Source organism: Lepus europaeus, chromosome 13 (assembly GCF_033115175.1).
Source record: "Lepus europaeus isolate LE1 chromosome 13, mLepTim1.pri, whole genome shotgun sequence".
NCBI lineage: Eukaryota > Metazoa > Chordata > Mammalia > Lagomorpha > Leporidae > Lepus > Lepus europaeus.
Window position 1 is genome coordinate 23,397,551 of NC_084839.1, and position 24,374 is coordinate 23,421,924.

Genomic DNA, 24,374 nt, shown 5'->3' on the forward strand with positions numbered 1-24,374 from the left:
TCCCATATGAATAAGGATTTGAGTCTCAGCTGTCCTGCTTCTGACCCAGCTCTCTGCTAATGGCCTGGGAAAGCAGTGGAAGATGGCCCAAGTGTCTGGGACTCTGCACCCATGTGGGAGACCCGAATGGAGTTCCAGGCTCCTGGCTTTCACCTGGCCCAGCCCTAGCTGTTTCTGCCATTTGGGGAGTGAACCAGCAAATAGATCTCTCTCTCTCTCTCTCTCTCTTCCTGTAACTTTGCTTTCAAATAAATAAATCTTAAAAAAAGAAAAAGTTATTTCACTTTAAAGACATTTATTAAGAAACAAAAAACACTACAAATAGCAGACTTAGTACTCAACTCAAGCATAGAGCAAAAGAAAAGAAACAGAGGCGAAATAATCAAGAAAAAGCCAGAACTAAATGAAGTGGAGCCACTACCACCACCACCAGAGGAGATTAATGAAGCAAAAAATTGGTTCCTTCCAAAGATCGATAAACTAAACACTTATTTAGCAAGACTGACTAAGAACAAAGAGGAGATATTAAAAAATGAAATAAAAAATAAAAAGGGGAAATAGCTATAGGCACAATAAAGATATAAAAGCAATTTCCAAGTGTTAGGATGAAACATATGCTAATGAACTTGGAAGCCTAGCTGAAATGTAAAACTGTCTGGAGAACATAGATTCCAAAGTTGCTACAAGAAGACAGAGATTGAAAAGGGGGTCAAGGAGATTCCTTAGCCCAAAAGTCTGGACTTTGGCGTTTCTACATTTGCAAAATGTCAAGGAAGAACAATCCCCATCCTTTCTATATGTGCTGTTCCAGAAATGCTTAAGCTAGGAAATTTTATGTGCATAGTTGCAAAACTTCTAAATAAAAAGATTTGCCAATTGAATCTCATGTTAAAGTGAATAATTACAAAATATACTGAAGGAGCAAAATTATTATGGTCTCAACAATACAGAAAAAGCTTTCAATAAGGTTCAATAGTCTTTTTTTTTTTTTTTTTTTTTTTTGACAGGCAGAGTGGACAGTGAGAGAGAGAGACAGAGAGAAAGGTCTTCCTTTTGCCGTTGGTTCACCCTCCAATGGCCGCCGCGGTAGCGCGCTGCGGCCGGCGCACCGCGCTGATCCAATGGCAGGAGCCAGGTACTTCTCCTGGTCTCCCATGGGGTGCAGGGCCCAAGGACTTGGGCCATCCTCCACTGCATTCCCTGGCCACAGCAGAGAGCTGGCCTGGAAGAGGGGCAACCGGGACAGGATCGGTGCCCCGACTGGGACTAGAACCCGGTGTGCCGGCGCTGCAAGGCGGAGGATTAGCCTAGTGAGCCGCAGCGCCGGCCTCAATAGTCTTTTATAATAAAAACTCTGCGGCCGGCGCCGTGGCTTAACAGGCTAATCCTCCGCCTTGCGGCGCCAGCACACCGGGTTCTAGTCCCGGTTGGGGCGCTGGATTCTATCCCGGTTGCCCCTCTTCCAGGCCAGCTCTCTGCTATGGCCCAGGAAGGCAGTGGAGGATGGCCCAAGTGCTTGGGCCCTGTACCTGCATGGGAGACCAGGAGAAGCACCTGGCTCCTGGCTTCGGATCAGCGCGGTGCGCCAGCCGCAGCAGCCATTGGAGGGTGAACCAACGGCAAAAAGGAAGATCTTCCTCTCTGTCTCTCTCTCTCACTGTCCACTCTGCCTGTCAAAAAAAAAAAAACAAAAAAAACAAAAAAAACAAAAACAACTCTGACAAATTTAGATGGTAACATCCGACCACCACAAATGTAGTTGATGAAAAAACCCTAGATCATCTATTTCCTTTAACACTGGGCTGCCCACCATCACTATCATTTAGCAAAGACCTGGAGGTCATGGCCAATGCTGTATGGAAGAGAAGGAAGTAAGGGGAAGTAGGGGTTGGAGAGGAAGAGAGAAAGCACTTGTTTTCAGAGATAATATGCTCACACATGAGAAAACCAGACTCAGCAGATAAACAGAACCAACAAGGGAGTTCGACAAAGTTGTGGATAAACCAGAAATGACAGCGTTTTTCCATGGCAGCGATTGTCAACTGAAGGATGTAGTGAAAGCGGGGCATCCTTCACAACAATTTCCAAACACTGGTACCTGGGAAATTATCAAGGACACACAAGACCTCTCTGCAGAGAACTTAAAGCCTGAGTGATACATGGCAGATAATTTGGGAGAGTGATTTAATAGTATAAAAAACCCTGACATCCCCCCAAATCCAGGGCAATCTCAAGCAAAATCCCCGTTGGTTTTTGGAAGAACTTTCAAAACTTGCTTTGAAATTTATCTGGAAGAATAAAGGTCTACATATAGATCTACAACCTTATTTATTATGTTTTTAAAGATCTTATTTGAAAGGCAGAGTGACAGAGACAGAGAGAAAGAGATCTTCCACCCAGTGGGTCACTCCCCAAATGGCCACCACATCCAGGACTGGGCCAGGCCAAAGCCAGGAGCCAGGAACTCTACCCTGGTCTCCCAGGTGGGTAGCAGGGGCGTAAGTACTAGGGCCATCTCCTGCTGCTTTCCCAGGTGCATTAGCAGGGAGCTGGATCTGAATTGGAGCAGCTGGGACTTGAACAGGCCCTCTGAGATGGGACGCTGGCATCACAGGTGGCGACTTCACCTGCTGTGCCACAACGTGGACCCCATAGATCTAGGGCTTTAAAAAAAGAGGAGTAAGGGAATGCATAGTCTGTCCGACTGTTAGGCTGCTGCTGGGGATGAGCACATCCCATTCAGAGTGGCCGGGTTCATCCAGTTCTGACTCCAGCTTCCTGCTAGTGCACACCTGGGACGTAGCAGGTGATGGCTCAGGTACCGGAGTCTCTGCCACCCACATGGGAGACTCAGACTGAGTCCTGGCCTCCTGAAGTCCCCGGGCCAGCCCCAGCTGTTGCAGGCATTTGGGCAGTGCACCAGCAGTTGGAAGCTCTTCGTCTCTGTCTCTCTCCATCTTCCTCCCTTTCAAATACAGAAAGAAAGAAGAGCAAGAGGAGGGGATTTCCTCACCACACATGATGCCACACAAAAAGCCGCATTAATTTAATTAATTGGAGGGAGGTTCCAGAGCAGACACATGGACTAGTGGGATCGAATAGAGGGCCCAGCACAGAACTGACTGGACGGCAGGCGGAGAGAAGCTGGTTGCTTATTAAGTAATGTTTGGAAAAGGAGCTCCTTATATAGGGAGAAAAATTAAACTAAACCCTTATTTAACACCACAAATAACATTCGAGATATAACTAAAAATCAGAAAATGTAGGAGCATATATGTGTAATTGGGAGAGGGGATGTTCTTAAACAAAACTCGAAAGTGCACAAGAATTAGGGTCAATGGAGTCCCCACAGGCTCAGTTAATAGATGGATACAGACCGGAGAAGGTCTAAAGCCAATCTAAAGCAATATCTAAAGCCAACAGGGGTTGATGATCTAGATTATACAAAGAACATTTGCAAAGCAGCAAGAAAAAGCCATTCCAGTAGGAAAAATGGGCAGAGAACACAGATGGACAATTTTCAAGAGGAGACTAAAAGCCTGAAGGCATATCCAGAGATGTCCAAGAACATTAGTAGCCAGAGAAGCATAAATTAAAGCAAGCACGAGCCATCACTCTTGAACTGGCATGATTCAGGAAGCCGGGAAACATCCACCATTGTGGATGCGGGCACAGAAGTGCTTACGCCCTGCTGGTGCAGTGTAGGCTGGGGCAGTGCTGGGTTGGGTGAAGGGGACGCCACCCCATGTGCCAGCAGCACAAGATCCTGGTGTGCATCCTGGAGAAATGCTCCCCCAGGCACCGAGGGCACAGTAACACCCACTGCCTGTGTGCAGGGGGCGAGCTGGGGCCTCTCGCTGGTAGTGTGGGTGAGTGAGAAGCATAAGGGAACTGTCCTGGTTTGCCCAGGACTTTCCCGGTCTTAGCACTGAGAGTCTGTGTCCCAGGCAAATGAGAATGGTTGTCACCTTACTATGTATCAGAGGTCCCCCGGAGCACAGTTACAACACAAGTAGGACTTAAAACCAATGCACAGGGTCTGCTGTTGTAGTGTAGTGGGTTAAGTTGCCTATAGGCAATGCCAGCATCCCATATAGGTGCTGGTTCAAGTCCCAGTTGCAACACTTCTGATCAGCTCCCTGCTAATGTGCCTGGGAAAGCAGCGGCACATGGCCAAAGTGCTTGGGCCCCTGCCACCCACATGCTCTCCCAGACGGAATTCCTGACTTCTGGCTTCAGCTCGGCCCAGCCCCAGCATTGTGGCCACTTGGACAGTAAACCAGCGGATGGAAGATCTCTAACTCTGCCTTTCAAATAAGTAAGTAAGCAAGTAAGTAAGTAAGCAAGTAAATAAATAAATAAATAAATAAATCTTTAGGGAAAAAGCGTGAAAAAGAGGTGGGAAGCTAAATAAAATCTGTAGCATACCACCATTTAGGGAAAAAAACCTTTACACGCTCATAAGACAACAGGACACGTTTTGCAAGAATATATAGGGAGCCACAAGGTACGCATGAAACACGCTTGCTTGGTTGCTTATGGGGGGAAGTAAGGAGGGAAATGGGAGGGGGGCCTTGGGGGGACCCCTGAGGCCGTGCACCACAAACCGAGGCCAATGACTGATCAGCTCAGCCCTCTGAGCCTGGGGTTCGAAAGGACAAAGCCTCCCCCGGGAGGACACTGTGTGTCCGCCGTGGGAAGCCTCTGGTGGCAGGGGGGCGAGGACCCAGAGGCTCTGGCACAGTGGGGCTGGGAAGCCCAGGGGGGATCAGCCTGGCTCTGCAGGGAGAGGAACCCCCTGCTGCAGCCCTGCCAGCTCAGGTGCAGCCTGGCCTGCCCTTCTCTGTCATTGGCCCTGCCCAGGCCTCCCTTGTGCAGAGGCTCCTGGGGAGGGTCTGGGTGGAGGGGGAGGGAGACCCTTCCACACCTCCACAGCTTCCTCCTCCAGGAAGCATCTAAGAGATGAGGAGCTCTGAGCAGAGTGGGCCAGGGTCTGGGGTCAGTGCACGTGGCCCCAGGGACAGGGAGGCTGCTGGATCCCCAGCAGGTACGAGGCTGCAGGAGCCAAGGCCTGGGGGTCCTACCTCGTCGAAGTCAGCGACGTCCTCACAGTTCTCCAGCACCCGGGAGTAGAAGGACTGGCCTGCAGGGAGAAAGAGAACGTTCTAGAGTCAGACCTGTCTCGACAAGGGATCGGGGTCAAATCTCTGGACGCAGGAGCTGGCATGAGGGTGTTTGACTCACGGACACTGGTTAAGAGCCGTGGGCCCTCACAGCACACAGGGTCCTCTCTCGGGTGAGGTGGGCCCTGTAACCTTGTCCCTGACCCCTCAGGCAGGTCACGCCATGGGCTCCATTTCACAGGCAGGACTACTAACACCCAGGCGCGCTCAGGCTGGTCAGAGCCCACGTGGAAGTGGACCCTGGGGCTCTCTTCTCCACCTCATTGCTTCCCCAGCACCCTCCATCTGCAGCCCCCAACTCTGCAGGTGGACTTGCGCCCCGCCGCCCTCAGCAGAAGCCTGGTCATCTGGTGTACCTGTCACCAGCCCCTCCGAACACCAGCCTGGGGGCACATTGGGTACATGGTGCTAATGCTGCTCTCGTTTTTCTGGCCCGTCCAGTGCACAAGGAGCCCATGTGGCCACAAGAACCAAATTGAGAGAGAACTGGGGACAGGTTGAGGTGGGTGGGGCTGTGTGTGGCAACTCCAGGCTGCTCTGGCTGCAGGCTCGGAGGTACTGTCCAGGACCAAGGATGGATGGATGGACAGAAGTACAGGATCCCACCCTCAGGGGCCAGTGGCCTAGCAGGGCAGCCAGGGAGCTGCGACAGGTGTCGTAACAGACAGGTTTTGCACAAGATGGAGACACGGTGCCTGCCCAGAGGTGAGAACAAATAGTTTGAGGGGTGGGGGTGGGGGAGTGCATGAGACGCAGTTGTCATTTCTTAGAGAAACCCAGAGACAGGAAAGTTTAAACAAATCATCGTTGAGGACCATTTATTCTCCTCTGTCAATTTCACCCCTTAAAAGGAACCCCGGTAAGAGGAGCCTGTTAATAAAAAACTCCACCCTCCTGATGATACCCGTGTGCCTGTGTCTGCGAACAGGCAAAGGTCTCAAACCACCAAAGGTGCTTGCGTTCCTGGAGAGGGGGAGGAAGAAGGTCCTGGGAGCAGCAGGCTTTGCTTTTTGCTGTCCACAGGGGAGTTAAATTCTTCTCACTGACCGGGCTTTACTTTTGTATCAAGGCAAATCCTTTTAAACCTGCACCGGCCTAAGCCAGAGATCTGTCCCCCGAGGGTCTGTCTCCAGTCCGAACCCAGTGCCATTCAGGGGTCAGGGTGGGTCGTCCCTGGTGGGCAGGGCTGGGGCCTGCACTGGAGAAGCATACTGTGCCCCCTCCTCACAAAAAGCCTGAGGAGCTGGCTGGACTGGTGCCACAATGCGGAGGGGCTGGGGGTGAGCTGGAGGAAGGGGGCTGTGATGTGGGGTCCACTGGACCAGAGGCACGAGAGTGGTCTGAGGAAGAGGGTGTGCATGTTCTGGGGAGGGAGTGGACAGGGGTGCTGCATGCAGAAGATGAGGTGGTGACAACCAGCGGACGCTCCCTACACAGAACATAGACACGATGAGAAGCAAAGAATCTTTAGCACTGGCCAGGGACAAAGCAAACGCCAAAAGTCAGAAAGAAAAACCTCAACCATAAGGCCCAGGGCTGCCCGAGCTTGGAGCTTGGGAGATTTTTCCCATGGGTGACTCCCACCATAGAGGTTGGGAGTCAGGGGAGAGCGTGCACTGGGGGCTCCCCCCCCCCCCCCCAGGGATCTGCCGCTCTGAATAACCAAAGGTGTTTTCACCCTGGAAGATTTTAATGAGCCTGGGGTACGGCTGCACCCAGGCATCTCCTAGCGTGGAAAGTGGAGCAAGCCAGCTGGGGGAGAGAGGGAGGGAGGGAGGGCCCCTCACGCAGGGTCAGCCCCCACGGGGGCTCTGAATCAGCTCCAACCCTCGGCCGCTTGCCTCTTTCCCGCAGGCTTGAGAAAGCAGATAAAATATCTGTAAAATCCGCCCTTGCAGGATGCACACATCAGGGCTGTGTTCTGAAGTGGACTAAAGCCGCTTGGACTCAGGCCTGGTGATGAGTTCTCAGTCAGCACCAGCTAGCATGTACCTGGAGGTACTAGGAGCGAACAGAAGCGCTTGCCGAAGCGAATCGATGGTACAGAGAGAAGCAGGCAGCACGGCCTTAGGCACCCACGCAGAGCGTTAGAAGGCACGCACTCCATGGCGGAGCCCAGCCCGTGGTCCTTTTCTACCCAGTGACAGGACCGGGGGCCTCTGTCATCCACTGCAGGTTATCTCTTACTTCAAGTTCATTTCCACTTAACACCTACTCCATTAAAAACCCATCTTTCTTTTTTATTTGAAATTCGGGGGAGGGGGAAGAGGGAGAGAGAGAGCAAATGAGAGAGAGGAGAGACAGATAAACCTTCCATCCGCTGGTTCACTCCCCATATGGCCTCAACAGCCAGGGCTGGGCCAGGTGAAGCCAGGAGCCATGAGCTTTATCTTGATCTCCCACACAGGTGCAGGGACCCAAGCACCTGGGCCATCTTCAACTGCTTTCTCAGGCCACCAGCAGGGAGCTGGATCAGAAGTGAAGCAGCCAAGACACGAACCAGAGTCTATATGGGATGCCAGTGTTGCAGGTGGTGGCTTTACCTGCTATGCCACAGTGCTGGCCCCTCAACACCAGCCTTACTGATATTTCAATTTCATTTTAAATGACTGTCAAGTGAAAACTATAGAAAATCCCAATACCCAATCCTGATATCCAATCACCATTCTTGCCACAGGGAAGCTCGAGAGTCCAGTTTGGAAGAAAATATTCTCTTCCCTGCGTGGAGAGGCTTGGGGAAGGAGGGAGCAGGAGCTTAGGTGGGACACAGCACCAGCTTCCGTCCTGCTCAGGCAGCTGCTGTGGGAGAGCTCGGACGCCACTCCGCCCTGGCAGTTCAAACAGCAGAGTCGGCGCCCCCAGCCCGGTAAGCACCCCAGCCGGAGGGGCTCGGGGTCCAGAGCTTCACAGAAGTGGCTTTTATGTCATTTGCCTTCTAACAATGGCCACACCGCAGCTGGCTCCCTACCTGCAGGCGAGCTCAGAGCTTTCTTCACAAGCAAGTGGACCAGATGTCCCACCTGCACAAAACTGCTCCCTCTTGCAGTCGGTTTACCCAGCTCGAGCCAGATCTGTGAGGTAGGGCAGCTGCTACCCCTTGGTGTTCTCCCATGTCCCCTCGAGGTCTGAGCCCCACACTGCTGCTGCACTGCCGTTTGGCCCTGGAGGAGGGGTTGCACAAAGATCACGGGTCTGGGCAGTGGGCAATTAGCTGAGCTCTTGAGACACCAGATAGGATAAGATGCCTGCGTCCCACTTGGAGAGTTTAGGTTTGAGTCCCAGCTCTGCGTCTGAGTCCAGCTTCCTGCTAATGAGCACCGTGGAGGCGGTGGTGAGACAAGTGCCTGGGTCCCTGCCCCCCAAGTGAGAGACCTGGATTGGGTTCCCAACTCCTGGCTCTGGCTCTGGCCCAGCCCTGGCCATTGTGGGCATCTGGGGAGTCAACCAGTAGATAGGACCTCTCTCTGTCTCTGCCTCAGTCCAGCTCTCTGCTGTGGCCCGGGAGTGCAGTGGAGGATGGCCCAAGTGCTTGGGCCCTGCACCCGCATGGGAGACCAGGAGAGGCACCTGGCTCCTGGATTTGGATCGGCGCAGTTCCAGCTGTAGCGGCCTTTTGGGGAGTGAACCAATGGACGGAAGACCTTTCTCTCTGTCTCTTTCTCTCACACTTTATGACTCTACCTGTCAAATGAAAAAATATATATATATATATAATTTCAATCTGAATGTTGACTTTAAGAGCTTATTACAATCAGAGAGGGTTATGGCAGAGGTTATGGAAAAGTCTGTTCTATAGGGCAGAATGGCGTCCATGGCATGCAAAAAGTATGAATAAAGAACACAGCTCAGCCTGCCAAGGCAGGCGTTGTGGAGGCCTGGGCATTAACACTGGAAGATGGGATGGATGCTGGATATGCAGAGAGACTGGGAAGCAGGGAGAAAGGAGGGATGCCTGGGACTGGGGACAGTGTGGGCAGGTGTCTGCAAGCCCTTGGCAGGAAGTGGACACAGCAGAGCAAGTCCTGACAGAAGAGGGAGACAAGAGGGGCTGGCGCTGTGGTGCAGCAAGTTAAGCAGCTGCCTGCAGTGCCGACATCCCAGGAGGGTGCCAGTTCGAGTCCCAGCTGCTCCACTTCTGATCCAGCTCCCTGCTGATGGCCTGGGAAAACAGCAGAAGATGACCCAAGTGTTTAGGTCCCTGCTTCCACCTAGGAGACCTGGATGAAGCTCCTGGCTCCTGGCTTCTGCCTGGCCCAGCCGTGGCCATTGTGGTAATCTGGAGAGTAAACCAATGGATGGAGGACCTCTCTCTCTCTCTGCCTCTCCCTCTCTGTAACTCTTTCAAAATTAATAAATAAATCTTTTTAAAAAAAGAAGAAAAGAAAAGGGGGGCATGAAAGAGGCCTGTGTTCAGGGAGTAGCCTGTGGAAGGCTGGAAGTGAGGCTGGGGTCCCTAAAGGGCCTGGGGAGCTGAGGACACATTTCAGGGCTATCATGGTTTTCCCAGCACCCAGCCCTCTGGTCAGTATCCCGGCAGTGCCTCAGACCTGCCCCTGCTGTTTCCGGTGTTACGGCAGCTCCGCAGAGCTCCTTTGTGCTCATTGCCTGGGTGAACTGTGTGGAACTCGGCAGACTCCTGCCCCTCTCCTGCGGATGCTGGGTGTGTCCTGGCACCTCCTCCACGCAGTGGCCCTCAGAATGCAGCCCTGTTGTTTTTTCCTTCTCCCCGGCTGGGCTCAGCCTGTCCAACTGGAAGGCTCACTGCTCTCACTGAACCTTAGGAAACCGAACCGGGCATCACCACACGCAGCTGTGGGCCCTGTGCCGTGGCTCCCTGGCTGGGAGCCCTGCAGCTGGCTCTCCAGCCCTCGGGGGGCTCAGAGTCATTGTCGGCAGGGCAGCAGCCATCCTCCGACACCAGCAGGTGGCCTGGGTCTTCCGAGGGTCAGCAGGAGACTGTTTCTGAAAGGGACGCCACGTCTGTGCAGTCACGGGGACACGGTACGGAGTGCCTGAGTTCAGACCCCAGCTCGACACTTGCAAGCCGTGTGCCGTTGAAGAAGCTGTTGGGCTTTCTTTGCCTCGGTTTCCTTATCCATCAAATGTAGAAAGTGATGATGTTTAGAGTGGCGCTGGGTGCGTGGTTCGTTACTCAGAAGAAACACCTGTTACCATTCTACTAACCAGTCCCGTCATCCCTTTAGAATTCTGAGTTACATACAACGTATCGAAAGGGCCTTCTCCATTATGAATCAATCACATAATGTAATTGGAAATATTTTCTCCCCCTTTTTTTTTTAAGATTTATTTTATTTATTTGAAAGACAGAGTTACAGAGAGAGGCAGAGAGAGAGAGAGAGAGAGAGAGGTCTTCCATCCACTGGTTCACTCCCCAAATGGCGGCAACGGCCAGAGCTGCGCCGATCTGAAGCCAGGAGTCGGGAGCTTCTTCTGGGTCTCCCACATGGGTGCAGGGGCCCAAGGACTTGGGCCATCTTCTACTGCTTTCCCAGGCCATAGCAGAGAGCTGGATCGGAAGAGGAGCAGCCGGGACTAGAACTGGCGCCAATAGAGGATGCTGGCGCTTCAGGCCAGGGCTTTAACCCACTGTGCCACAGTGCCAACCCCATCTCCCCCATTTTATAGACTATTTTTGCAGCTTTAGGTATGGTAATCTCTTCTATTTTTAACTACATAGACACAATTTATATTCACAGGTCTTCAGGGAACAATTGAGCGAGCTTCAACATATGCATGCCGTTGTGTAACCGCCACCTCGTGAAGATGTAGAACGTATTCATCCCCAGAATGTCCCCTCGTGCCCTCTTCCAGCCAGCTCCTGGTCGCTGCCCTGGAAACCACTGCTCTGCTTTCTAACACCAAAGATCAGCGTCTGACGATGCCGCAGCCTTCCTGAAAATGGTATCCCACACAATGCGCGTTTTGGGTGCTCGCCTTATTTTGATCAACGTCATGTTCAGTGATTCATCCATACTGTTGTGTATATCAATGCAGATGTCCCTTGGGATCTGCAGGTGGTCCTGGAACCAGTTCTCTGCTGTGACCGAAGTCCTGGGATGCTCAAGTTCCTTGCATAAAATTTTATAGCATGAATATTTGCGCATAACCCATGCATATCCTCCTGTATGCTTTAAACCATCTCCAGATTTCTTACAGTACCCAGCATCATATTAATGCTGGGTGAATAGTGGGGACATCATGATAAGGAAACAGTTTAGTAGATACAATTGTTTTGCTTCCAGGTATTTTTGCTCCTCAGTTGCTTGGGTCTGGGGGCGCCGAGCCACGGAGACGAGGACTGAGCGCGGTGTGGTTGTTTGTGTTGTTGTGGGCCCCTCTGCTGCGGGAAGGCACTGCGGTTGCCGATCCACTCTCCTGCCGCACTCCTCGGTTGCTCCCGGGGTGGAGCTCCTAACGCAGACAGCTGCTGCGCGTTCTTGTCAGCGGCTTTCTGTGACCGCACAATTCCAGCTCTCCTGGGGAAACCCTCAGGGCAGAACTGCTGGGCCGCGGGTGAAGACGTGTTCCGGAGTGCTTGTTCCGTTCACAGTCCCCTGAGCAACACAAACACAGCTTCAGCGGCTCCCCCTCCCCATCAACATTTGCTTGTTGGCTTCACACTTCAGTGTTTCGGCCGTGTTAGGGCTTGCGACATGCGCCCTCGTGGTCATTTTCGTTGTCTCTTTCCTGATGACTTATGAAGGCGACCACATTTCCCGTGTTTGTTGGCTGGTTGTTATCTGATGCTGTGAAGTGACTATCCAAGTTTTTTCCCCCCTATTTAGAAAATGTGATCATTTGTCTTTTTCTTATGGATTTGTAGGTGTTCTTTATATATTGTGGCTAAAGCCCTTCATCAGCTAAGTGTGGTTATGTTCACCCTGTGTGTGACTCCCCTGTTCCCATTCTTGCCCGCCTTTTTTGAAAACTAAGAGTTATTTTAGGAAATCTTATTTGTCAATTTTTGGCGAAATTTACTTCTTCAGTTTAATGTTTTTTTCATATTTTCTTTAAGAAATCTTTGACCAATCTAAGACTATAACAAAGATATTCCATATGATCTCCTAGAAACTTATTTTTCTAGGTTTAGTCCTATAATCTGCCTTGAATTAACTTCTCTGAGCGGTGTGAGATAGGAGTTTGAAAGCCCCCCATAAACAGCTTTTCTAGGTATCTAACACCTTGATGGACAAGTCTAATTGATTGTGTATGTATGGGGTCTGTTTCTGGGAACTGTAGTCTGTTCTGTAGGTCTACATATCAGTTCCCAGGTCAGTGCCGTGCTGTCTTGAGTCCTGTAACTTCACAGTAAATCATCATTAAATGGTGTAGACCCTCCAGCCTGCGTCTCCACTTTCAAGGCTTGGCTATGCCGGATCCTTTGTATGTCTGTATGTATTTTTAAATAGTTTTTGATTACTCAAATGTAGCCTGCTGTGACCTTTATTGGTGTTGTATTCAGTCTGTAGAACTTGTGGAGAGGTGGCACCTTTCAGTCCATGAACATAATAGATTTCTACATTTCAGATTTCCCACCCTATGTGGGAGACCCAGCAGAGTTCCTGGCTTGTGGCAACAGCTTGGCCCAGACCTGGCTGTTGCAGTCATCTGAGAGTAAAGCAGCAGGTAGAAGACCTCTCTCCCTCCCTCTCCCTCTTTTTCTCTCTCTCTCCCCCACTCTTTCTCTTTCTCTCTCTCCCTCCCTTCCCCCACTCCCTCTTCCTTTCTCTTTCTCTCTACCTTTCAAATAAATAACTCGATCTTAAAAATAAGAGAGGAAATTTGGCTCTTCAGATTTTCCATTTCTTTTTGTGTCAGTTTTGACAGGTTGCTTCTCAAAAGATTTCTCCATTTCATCTGAGTTGTAGAATTTACAGGGTAAAGTTATTTGTAATAGTCCCCTGTTTTCTTTTTAATGCAATGATATTCCTTCCTCTCCTGACATTGGTAATTTGTGTTTTCTGGCTTTTGCTTTTTTTCTTTGATCAGTCTTATCTGCTACAGCATTTTTTTTCAAAGAACCAACTTTTGGCTTTGTTAATTTTTCTCTATAGCCTGTTTTCTATTTCTTGTATTATTCTTGAGGTTTTTTTTTTTTTTTTTTGCAGGGGGAAATTGAAGTAATTTTTATTTATTGAAAAATAATTCTTATAAAACTCACTTTTTGAGAGAGAGAGAGTGAGAAAGAGAGAGAGGTCTTCCACCTACTGATTCACTTTCCAAATGGCCACAATGGCCGGAGCTGGGCCAATCTGAAACCAGGAGGCAGGAGCCTCCTCTGGGTCTCCCAAGTGAGTGCAAGGCCCAAGCACTTGGGCCATCCTCTGTTGCTTTCCCCAAGCATATTGACGGGGAGCTTGATCAGAAGTGGAGCAAACGGGACTCAAACTGGCGGCCACGGGGGATGCCGGCAATGCAGGCGGCAGTTTCAGTCACTAAGCCACAACGCTGGCCCTCTCACTCTCTAAAAAATATACCATTCAAGTAGCTTTTAGTGTATTCCTGAGATTGTGTAATCACCACAACCACCTAATTCCAGAACGTTCCATCACCCCAGAAGGAGACCCCACCCCCGTTAGCATCCACTCCCTCTTCTCCTCTCCCTCCGGCCCCTGACCTCCATTCATCTACGGATTGCCTATTCTGGACATTTCGTAGAAACAAAGTCATAAACTATGTGATCTTTTGTGTCTAGCGTCTTCCATTTAGCAAAAGGTTTTAAGATCTGGGTTTAATTTGCATATCTTTTGATAGCTTCTTAGAGCCAGAACCTGGATCTCAGATTTTACTCATTTCTGCTGTAAGTATTTAAAACTATCAATGTTGATAGGCTGCGTTTTCATTATCGCTGTTAGAAATGGTTTTTGTTTTCTTCTTTGCCCATGCATTATTAAAGTTCTAAGTTATCTTATTGATTTCCAGTTGGATTCCACTGTGACGAGACAACGTGCTCTGTGGGATGCCGGTTGTTTGAGACATATTGAGGCTTGTTTAACTGCCCAGCCTACGGTCTATCCTGCCCAGTGAGTGTTCCACGTGGGTTTAAGAAGGATACAGACGTGTTTTCAGTTTGGGGGTGTAATACTCTACAGGTGCCCTTTGGGCCACGGTGGCCTACAGCGTTGTCCAACCTCCCTTACCCCTAAGGATTTTCTCTCCTAAGCACTTTCCCCCCGTAAGGAACACGTCTTAGGCAGTTGATGGCAGTCGAGTGAAGAAATTCCATTCAAGAAAGCAGCTATTTCTGGAGTTCCTTAAACAGCACGCTGAAAATCAGCATCAATTCGCAGAGCCAGATGTGGGGGACTAGGGAGCACCTGGGCCTCCCGCAAGGGGAGGCCGCCCTGGCCGGTCCCCTGTCTCTCAGCTCTGTACCTAGGTCCCTTCTACTTCTCACCCTTTATTTTCCACAAATCGGGTTCAAACATCATTTCCACCTCCTCCTTGGCTGCCCCCCACTCCATAGAAGCTGCAGCTGAGTGGGACGGGGCGGGGCTTGGACACCCTGGCTCCGCTCAGCCCCGCCTTCTCCCGGTGCCCACGTGAGCTCTGACTTGGCCTTGGAAATGGCGGACAGTTCTGGATGCCGCTTCCTGGATCCAGGCACCAGGCTGAGGAGCAGCGTGGTGTTTCCCTCAGAGCCCCGGATGGTGCCAGCCACATACTCAGCAGTGGCTGGGCCCTGCGTCCCCTTGTCACCGGGACAGATGGAGAAGCTTGGGGCCCTAGTGACTCACAGGCTGTGCAGAGCCCCCGTTCTGTGCCAGGAGTGGGACTAGAATGAGGCAGGGTGGGTGTGTGCCTGCTTCTACACCCTGCTTCTACACACTGCTGTTCTGACTTGATCTTCCAAGCTGGCTTTAAAATAAGAAGCCAGTGAATGAAAATGGACCTTCTATAGGACACGGGAGTCCTTCTTTGAAAAACGCAATACAGAAACTGCTGTCAAGAGACTTCCCTGAAACTGTGGGCTAGAGAAACGGTCACCGCCTGGCGCTGCTCAGACCCTGAACTGCCATGGGACCCCTGATGCCAACAGCCCGGCGGCTCCCGCCCCAGCTGCAGGCTGTGGCCTTTGCGCGCTTCTGTTTCAGGTTTGCTCTGAGCCAGGCACAGGGTGCCGGCCCTGGGAAAGTAGCCAGAGGAGCTGCCCACCTGCACGGCGATGGCCCCAGATGCTGTCACTGCACACCTCCAGGTCTGGGAGAATTCAGGGTGTTGGCAACTGGCGGGAGGATCAGCTAAGGCCCTGCCCCCAGCTGCTAACACCCTGGGTCCTCAGTGGTCCCCCAGCGCCACCATTCAGGCTCCTCTTGTTCAGAGCTCCTTGTCCTCCCTTCTTGCTCGCTCCCCCAAATCCCAGTGCTGCCTCCCCACTCTGAACGCCAAGTCATTCCCATCCACCACCCCCACAGACCCTGCCTGATTGTGACCCCAGCTTCTTCCCTGGGCCCACTTCCTGGAGCCCTGACTTCTAGAATGTTCTGGCCAAGCCGGAGCAGAGCGTAGAGAACCTCGGGCCTCCCATTCCCTCACAAAGCAAAGTTCAAATTCCACTGTGTGCCTCCCTCCACGTTCCAGCCTCCCGGCCCCACCCCTGTTCCCTAACCCCCAGGCACCTGCATCCCACTGCAACTCTGCCAGTCTTAGCCCCTCCTCCTGGGGGTGGGGCCTGTCGTGGGTTTTTATTTTTTTTATTTTTTTTTTAATTTTTTTTTTAACTTTTATTTAATGAATATAAATTTCCAGTGTACAGCTTATGGATTACAATGGCTTCCCCCCCCCAATAACTTCCCTCCCACCCACAACCCTCCCCCCTCCCGCTCCCTCTCCCCTTCCATTTGCATCAAGATTCATTTTCAATTCTCTTTATATACAGAAGATCAATTTAGTATAAAGATTTCAACAGTTTGCACCCACATAGAAACACAAAGTGAAACATACTGTTTGAGTACTAGTTATAGCATTAAATCACAATGTACAGCACATTAAGGACAGAGATCCCACATGAGGAGCAAGTGCACAGTGGCTCCTGTTGTTGACCCAACAAATTGACACTCTAGTTTATGGCGCCAGTAACCATCCTAGGCTGTCGTCATGAGTTGCCAAGGCTATGGAAGCCTTCCAAGTTCACCGACTCTGATCATATTTAGACAAGGTCATAAAAGACAGAGTGAGGATAGTAACCAATGATCCTAAGAGTGGCATTTACCAGGTTTGAACAATTATACAGCATTAAGTGGGGAAGAGGACCATCAGTACACACAGGTTGGGAGTAGAGCCATTGGTGGTAGAGTAGAGGTTATGATTACAAAGGAATGAGGCCCAAGTGCACTAGACAGGGCCTAGAACAAAGGACAGAGTCATTATTAGAGGAGCTAAGAAAGGTGCTGTCTAAGCTACAATTACGTTTTCTGATTGAGAGGCAAATAGAACCTGATAGAAGGGGCTTGATAATAATCTGGTGGGCTTTAGGCCTTGTAAATTCAGAGGCCCAGACCTATCTATCTCTTCACATGGGGTATATCCTAAGGGAGGTGTGAACCTCCTAGGGGAAGGCACTCTGTTGACTTTCATTACTTGGCTGGCCTGGGAGGAGAGCTGGCCAGGTAAAGGCAGGTGGCATCTCTAACAAGAAATTTACAGTTCTGCCTGCAATGTTGCTGACCCTACTTGACCATCCCCTCAGCTGCAGTGGTCACTTTGGAAGTTGGGCTGAGTGAAGGGCTTTTCAGCTTAGAGCCAATAAGATCTGTGGCTCTGACCTGGGCATCCTTCGACTCCAGGGCAGGTCCATTACCAGTGATCCAACTCTTGGCAGAGCTGCCAGGGCTCTTCACAAGCTGACTTCTGCTGAAGCCCAGGCTTACCACATTGAAAGCCACTGCAGTGGACTGGCCTGTTGGGTCTCCTTGAGGGCAGATCACTGTACAGATCAGCCATTAATAGGCCTGCCACCCATTGCTTCTGATGCCGAGCTTTCTTTTCCTCCTGGTTTGTGTTAAAGCAGACCAGAGGATGCAAGTCAAGGGAGTGCCCGTTTCCCATCTCTAATCTTCGGTGGCCTGAACTACAAGTCTATAGTCACAGGCATGTTCTGTAGTAGTTTTTCTAAGGTAGACAATGCCCATGAGGAAAATTATATTCTCACTTTAAAACTTTCTTTCCCTTTGGTCTGAAAGGGAGGTTTTTTCTACTTACTGTATACTTCGCTGATGGCGAAGTGAATCTAGCTATGAGATTATTATTTGAGTTCTTATTTTGGCTATGCTATTGCAGAAAAATGTTAGCCATCTCTTTTATAAGGTCTAAAGATTAAATTGTGCATCCTACAGATTCCTTCATAATAGAATTAGTTTCCTACCTTGAAGAGAATAGAGAAATGAAAGAACAAGTTGGGCTTAGAATAGAGAAATGAGGGAGCAAGTCCTAGATCGCTTGCTGACAATAGCAATATCACATGAATACTTAGCAAACCGTTTCAACCATTAGATAACAACTTAAGAAAACATTTACCAGAAGGTCCAATGCCTTCTATAAATTTTAAGAATCATGTATTTGAAAACACCTCTTAAATATCTAACATGGTATAGTTTGTTTAGCCAGTAAACTTAAGCACAACCATCTAAAATGTTTTTAGTTTCTTTCTACCAACAAGTCTAAAACATATGATACACAGATTCAGGTCCCACAAATTAAAATGTATCTTTGATTGATTTTAGCAGCTTAAATTTATGGACAATCTTATCTATAAGCCATTTAAAATAAGACTCTTAATAAAATTTCCCCATGTGGACATACAATATGTACACACATATAATATAGCATAATAGACCAATACATCAATTTTAATAATAGCTTTTAAAATCTTTAACTCTTTTTGTAGATTGCCAATTGATTTGAATTGCTTTTTGTTTTTAGTAACCTCAGTCTTAGCCCCTCCTCCTGGGGGTGGGGCCTGTCGTGGGTTTTGTCCCTGCCCAAATCCTATGACTCCTCAAGGGCCAGCATACTTGCTAGCCCCGCCCTCTGCTCAGGACAGACTCCTCCCTGGGCCCTGCCCACTCCCGCCTGGCCCTGGGGCTGCGGGCGGTTGGCTCCTGCCTCCTTTCCCATGGAGGCCTCCTCCAGCTCACTCTGGCTCACCCTCTGGGGCAGCTGTCTGACCTGGTCTCTGAGCCCCTGCCCTGGGCCACCCACTGCCCCTAACAGCCTGCACTCAGCCCGACTGCGCCGGGGGTCTCTTCCCCAGCACTGGACCACGCCTGCCTCACTCTCTGCTCACCACCCCACCCCAGGGCCTGGAAGTGTGCCTAGAACATTTATTGCCTGAGTGAATGAATGAATTTTAAATAAATACTTGAGGTATAGAACACCAAGCAATGAAGCTTTTAATATATTGTAAAAAGAAAAATGACATTGATGGGACAATGGGAGTTTGACCACTGACTGACTATTTGACGGTATGGGGAAGTGTGACAAGCCTTTTGGGGATGATGATGTTTTGGGGGACACTCATTGAGTCTTTGTCTCTTACAGCGACGCACTGAGTGTTCAGAGAGGGGCTAGGATGGGAGGTGGGCGCAAGCGACCATGAATCCAAGGGAGAATGCCAGGTTATTGTTATGGTCTCCCCACGCTCCTATGGGTTTGAGATTTTTTATTCCAAAAAGCTACAATAAACACTAAGGAGGATCAGAGCCGCGGCTGGCAGCAGTGGGGAGAGGTGTGGTCTTCCGTGGACCTTGAGGTGGCCGTGGGCGCCGTGGCCAGGCCACCTGCTCCAACAGCGTTTCCCTGAGGGCTTTTGTGGCACAGACGGTGTCATCCCCAGGGCGGGGGCACACACACCTCCCCTCAAAGCAGGAGAAGCCGGGGGACTCTTCCGTGAGCTGTGCCTGCCTCATGCGTGGGTGTGCAGCGGCCCTGCGTGGCAGGGGAGGGGACATCCATCGCCTGGGGCTCCGGGCACAGAGGCTGCCCCCAGCGGTGGTGCTGGGAAGACGGGTGGAGGCAGGGGTTACAAGTAAGCATCCCCTCCACCTGCATAGCCTCACAGATGGCAGAGAAGTTTCCAGATGAAAGTCCTATTTGTTACCAACAGGAAGAGGGCCTCCATTTCACTGGGGAACATAAAGCTAACCTGCAGTCTGAGCCGGGTGGGCCTCTCGCCCCCAGCCCCTTCCCAGCCCAGGCAGCGCCTGGCCCCTTGGCTGCAGCCTCCACTCCCAGCCGCTGTCCTGGACTGTGGTCCCCTCCTCTGGCCCCTGGCTTTGTCCGTCCCGCACCCAGAATGGCTGCAGCATCCCCGTCCCCACTCACTGCTCCTGAACCCGCCTGTCCAAGAGCCAGCACAAGCGACTCCCTCCTCCCCATGAACGGAGCCGTTAGCCACCGTCTGAAGGCTGCTGTCTGCTTCCCCGTCCCCTTCCTTCCTGCAGGGCACCTGCTCAGACACCAGCAGTGATATGTGTCAGGAGATGCTGTGGGACATTCTAGAGTGGGCCGGTTCCCTCTCAGTTGCTGTCAGTCTTGGTCTTTGGGGGCACCTGGAACTGTCCACTGCTGGATGCAGCAGATGCCTGGCCGTGATACCTGCTAGAGAAAGCTGTGTGCTGCTACCATTCTGCCCCAGGAGCTCTGTCTCCAGGCACCTTGAGCCGTGGCGGCCAGTAGGCTAGCCCCTGTGTGGTCCACCTGGGCTGGAGGGCCAGGCTCAGTGCTCCGAGGAATAGGGAATGTGTCACAGCCAGGGTCTCACCAACAGTGCTTGCAAGATTGAGCAACCAGGATGAGTCCTACAAGCTGGGACGCTGTGCCTCAGCCCCTCCACGAACACTATGTGGGTCTGCGTACACCTGGCCTGGGTTTCTCTGCCTCCGGCCGCATGGGCTGGCCCATGGCCGCTCAGCAGTGCAGAGCTGCACAGCCGGACGCGAGCTACCTGCTGAGCAGAGGGCCACGCTACACACAGGGAAGGATGTGCTCTGTTCTAAAGCCAGCACGGCTGGCAGGTGCACCACCAACTCCAGCATGCTGCAGAGGAAGCAGCCTTTGGGCCGGGGTGAGAAGGAGCCAGTGGCCATGCCCAGCCCTCCTGCCTGCCTTCCCCTGGCCGGCAGAAACACCGCTGTCACCTCCATCCTGCCTGTCTCTGTGAACAACCGGCTGCAGCCACGTGGCCAGCCTGGGCCCTGCATCTGGAAAGTGGGTGCTCCTCTCCCAGCCTTGGGCACACTGCTCCCTCTGCCTGCCAAGTCCTCACCTCCTCACCTTCTTCCTGCTGACTGTTGCCTCCTCATGGACTCCCTCTGTGATTTCTGGCCCCTAGCCTGGGTTAGGGTACTGATGGGGGGCTTGCATGCTGCAACTGTCCCCCTCCTCTCTGACCACCCACTTGTCCTATTTCTCTGCCCACTCGTCCTCCTGGCCCGGCAGGCGTGGGTTCCTGGTGGCTTCCTGCCCCCAGCCCTGGCACAACAGGAGAGCTAATAGATGGCCACTCAACTCCCGAGTAGGAGGACAGGAAGAGAACAGACACAGGAGAGGCAGGGTCCTTGCCCAGAACCTCCTCGTGCTGGGCCCAGAGAGCTCCGGGCTGCCTTGGTTTCTGGCAGCTCGGGGCGTCCAGGTGCAGCCTCATCCCACTCCGTGCCTGTGGGAGGGGGATAAAGAGGAGAGGGAGTACAGGGCTGCCTTCCACACACTGCAGGGCACCGGCACGCTGGCGAATGCCAGCCAGACAGGGACACACAGGGAACCCTGAATCTCAGGGAATCACAGCGGCCAGTCCCGCCAGGCGCAGTCGGCCACCCAGGAAGAGCCCCAGCGCCCCAGCCCTAGGAGAACTTTTCCATCCTTCCTCCCAGCCCTGCCTCAGCCCTGCCAGCCTCCAGAGCCTGGGCTGGCCCAGCTGAGGGCTGGGGTCCCCCTAAAGACAGGGCCATCCGTACCTCGGAAAGTCACTTTGGCGATCCGGTCGCCCCTGCCCCGCAGCTCCGAGACCGTCTGGAGGTGGACCAGCAGGGCCATGCTGGCGTGGCGAGCCCGGCACTGCCAGGAGGGAGCAGCCGGGAAACGCAAGCTGGTGGAGCGGCTCTCACGCCTGCCTCTCCCGCCTCACCGCAGCCTCCTCCTCCTCCTCCTCCTCCAGCGCCCCCTGCGACGCTGCCCACAGAGACCAAGGCAACCGAGCAAGCTGCTCCTTCCAGCGACTCACGGAGCCTCCAGCCCTGTCAGCTCCCGCCCCTCCAAGTTGTCAGCCCAGCGTGTGTGTGTGTGTGTGTGTGTGGTGCACCAGCGCGCAGCCTGGGAGCACACAGACCGAGCCGGAATTCATTATTCAGCAGCCGCTGGCTCCCAGATAAAGCCCTGTCCAGCTTTGGGTGTCTTCGTGCAGCTCCGGGAGTGGAGGCTTCTGCCCACCCCTCAGTCGGGCTCAGCAAGCTGTGTCACTAAGAGCAGACAGATGCCGGTGGGCATGAGCATGGGAGGGGTGGGCAAGGGGCTGGGGCACTCGCTTGCATGGGGATAAGAAATTTCCTGGTTGGTGTACACAGGAAGGCAGATTGTTGCATTGCTGTTTGGGGGGGTGACCCACACCACCTCCTGCACAGGCAGGTTGGTCACAGGCTCAGGGATCCTGGCCCTGGGCGGGTCACACTGTGCTACGTAGAAATCCAGGGCCTGTCAGACATAAGAAGAAGGGAGCGTGCTTGCCCACCTGTCCCCACTGGGCTCCCCGGGTCTAAGTCTCAGGGGTCCCGGATGAGGCTGCGCATGGCCGGGATGCCAGGCTATGCAGGTAGCAGAGGTGCCGTGCTTAGAGAGCCAGGGCACTACACTGTGGGGAGCCGCCAGGGGAGGCGCTGTAGCAGGTGTCTGGCTCCCCCCGGACCCCCAAGAGCAGAATGCCCGCTCTCCTGCTTTCACCAGCTGCCGGGGCAGGAGGATTCTGTCTGTGGCAGAACTTCAGTGACCAAGGGCGCGTGCCCCTCCTCTCTGCAGCAGCACCTCCGTCCCAGGAAGGCCCCCTAGGGAGAAAGGCTCAGAGGGAAAGCAGCCTTGGGGGATGGGGCCCCGGACCCTGGAGTCTGTGTGCCCTTGCTCCTGCCGTTTGTTCCTGGGGCAATGCCCCCACCTCACCCCTGTCTCCCGGCCTAGGCTCAGCTCCACACATAGATGCTTCTGCACCTGCCCCCGGGCTGGTTAGGGCCTGCTCTGCGCTGCCCCTGGTCCTCTCGTGTCATGGCATCCTGGGGCTGTCCATTGGCCTCTCCTCCTGCTGACCCAGGGAGGATCCTAGAGCACAGCACCCTTGCACCCCAGGTCTCACGGCTATCTTGTGCATAAGAGGGAGCCCGAATAATGTTGACCGGATGAGGGTGCGAGCTCGATGACCTAGTTGAAGCAGAGGCTAGAGGTTTAAAAAGCAAAATGTTAGGTTTTCACAGCATGGTAGCCAGAGGCTGTGCCCCCGAGTGCTGCAGTCGGGGACCCCACCGGCTGTCACGAGAGCCTGCGCCCTTCTTTCTGAGGTATCCTCGCCCCTTGGCCCGGTGTTTCTCTATTTATGCTCTTTTATCCTTCTCCCTTGTTTTGCCTCCAATTCCTGCTCAGCTTTGGTACACCTATCTACCCACCCCAAATTAAAGAACATATTAGGGGACCAACATCGGCCCTTTAAGCCACTGCCTATGATGCCGGCACCCCCTATGAATGCCGGTTCAAGTACTGGCTGTACCACTTCGGATCCAGCTCCCTGCTAAAGCCCCTGGAAAAGCAGCAGAAGATGGCCCAAGTCCCCAGGCCCCTGCACCCACGTGGGAGACCAGCCGATGCTCCAGGCTCCTGGCTTCAGCCTGCTCCAGCCCCTGCTGTTGTAGCCATTTGGTGAGTGACCCAGAAGATGGAAGATCTCTCTTCATCTCTTTCCTTCTCCCTGTAACTCTACCTTTCAAATAAATAGAATATTTTAGAATCTTTTATTTACTGGAAAAAGTGAATGCCTGGCTTTAAAGAAAACATATGTTTAATGTTTCTTTTGAAAAAAACATTAAGTTCATTAGCGTTTTCCATCAGCAGGCGGTTTGTGTTTGTAAGGTTTGGTGGCACTTACCAAGAAGGCTCTACCTCTTCCTCCATCCTCCGCACCTCTCTCCAAAGGGAATGGATTTCCTGAGACCTCTCGGGACGGGACGTGTGCATCTTGAACAATCCAGGCAAGGCATGGAGCGTGCAGAACCTGTTTGCAAATCTGTAAGACGGTAGCAATTCCACTCAGCTGAGTCCGCTGACCCTCTTGTAACCTAACCCAGGTCTCATTTTTAAATTTCCTTTTTCCCGTCTATTACCTGTTTTGGTAACTTTTATATACACGAGGACTTCAGAAAGTTTGTGAAAAAATTGAATCACAAGATAAGTTCATTTTGCGGCACACATAAGGGAATCCGTGCATGGCTCTTTTTCGTAGTGATGCTTTCCTTGAACCTCATGAAGCCCCATCACAGAACCGATGCAAGCAGCACTTGGAGGATTTCTCCCAGCACCAGTGACACAGCCTCAGATCCCAGCAGGAGGAGGCAGACGGGTGAGAATCCAGACAGGCACACGCAGGGAGTGCCACCAGCCGCCACCAGCGGGGCACAGGGGGACGCTCTTTCAGCAACCTCTAGGGATGCTTTTCCTGCTGCAGAACTGTTCCCAGGCAGAACCCAGAAAACCAAGGTTTGCGTGGATGCGACAGCAGGGGCAGAGGGGCCTTCCCTGGGCTTGCAGCCCCCTTACCTGTGGCTCCTTCCCCCTCCAGGCCTCACTGGGTCTGCCGCTTGCGCCCCTCGGGAGCCTGTGGCTGCCCCCTTCCATTGTTAACCATCAGGGAGAGTCTGGAAGAATCCTGGTGGTGGAAGCAGCCGCCGCCGCCTGTGCACTTGCTAGTGCCCCCATTATTCTCAGCTGTCGTTGACACAGTCCAACCGTGACGCTGGCCCTTGTCCCTGTCTGACCTCAGCGGGCAAGAAATGGGACTGAGAGCAAGGCCAAGTGATGGCGGCACAGCAAGGTAGGGAGGCAGGACCTCGGTCCCTGGCACAAAGAGCACGGAGCCGTGGACACTGTCCCCATACCCCCAGGACTGGTGTGACCCTCACCGAAGGAACCAATGGAGAAGGC

At 52.4% G+C, this 24,374-nt stretch overlaps 1 protein-coding gene across 3 annotated transcripts in view; it reads right to left on the minus strand.

Annotated features, from left to right (window-relative positions):
- Nucleotides 1–21,236, minus strand: part of OTOF (otoferlin) — an 83,194-nt gene extending 61,958 nt beyond the window's left edge. For all 3 annotated transcript variants that reach the window (XM_062210154.1, XM_062210156.1, XM_062210155.1), the window contains exons 1-2: nt 21,158–21,236; nt 5,085–5,143 (exon numbers count right to left, since the gene is read on the minus strand). In XM_062210154.1, the coding sequence (XP_062066138.1) occupies nt 5,085–5,143; nt 21,158–21,236 (138 nt within the window). The remainder of the gene's footprint in view (nt 1–5,084; nt 5,144–21,157) is intronic.
- Between the last annotated feature and the right edge of the window lie 3,138 nt (nt 21,237–24,374).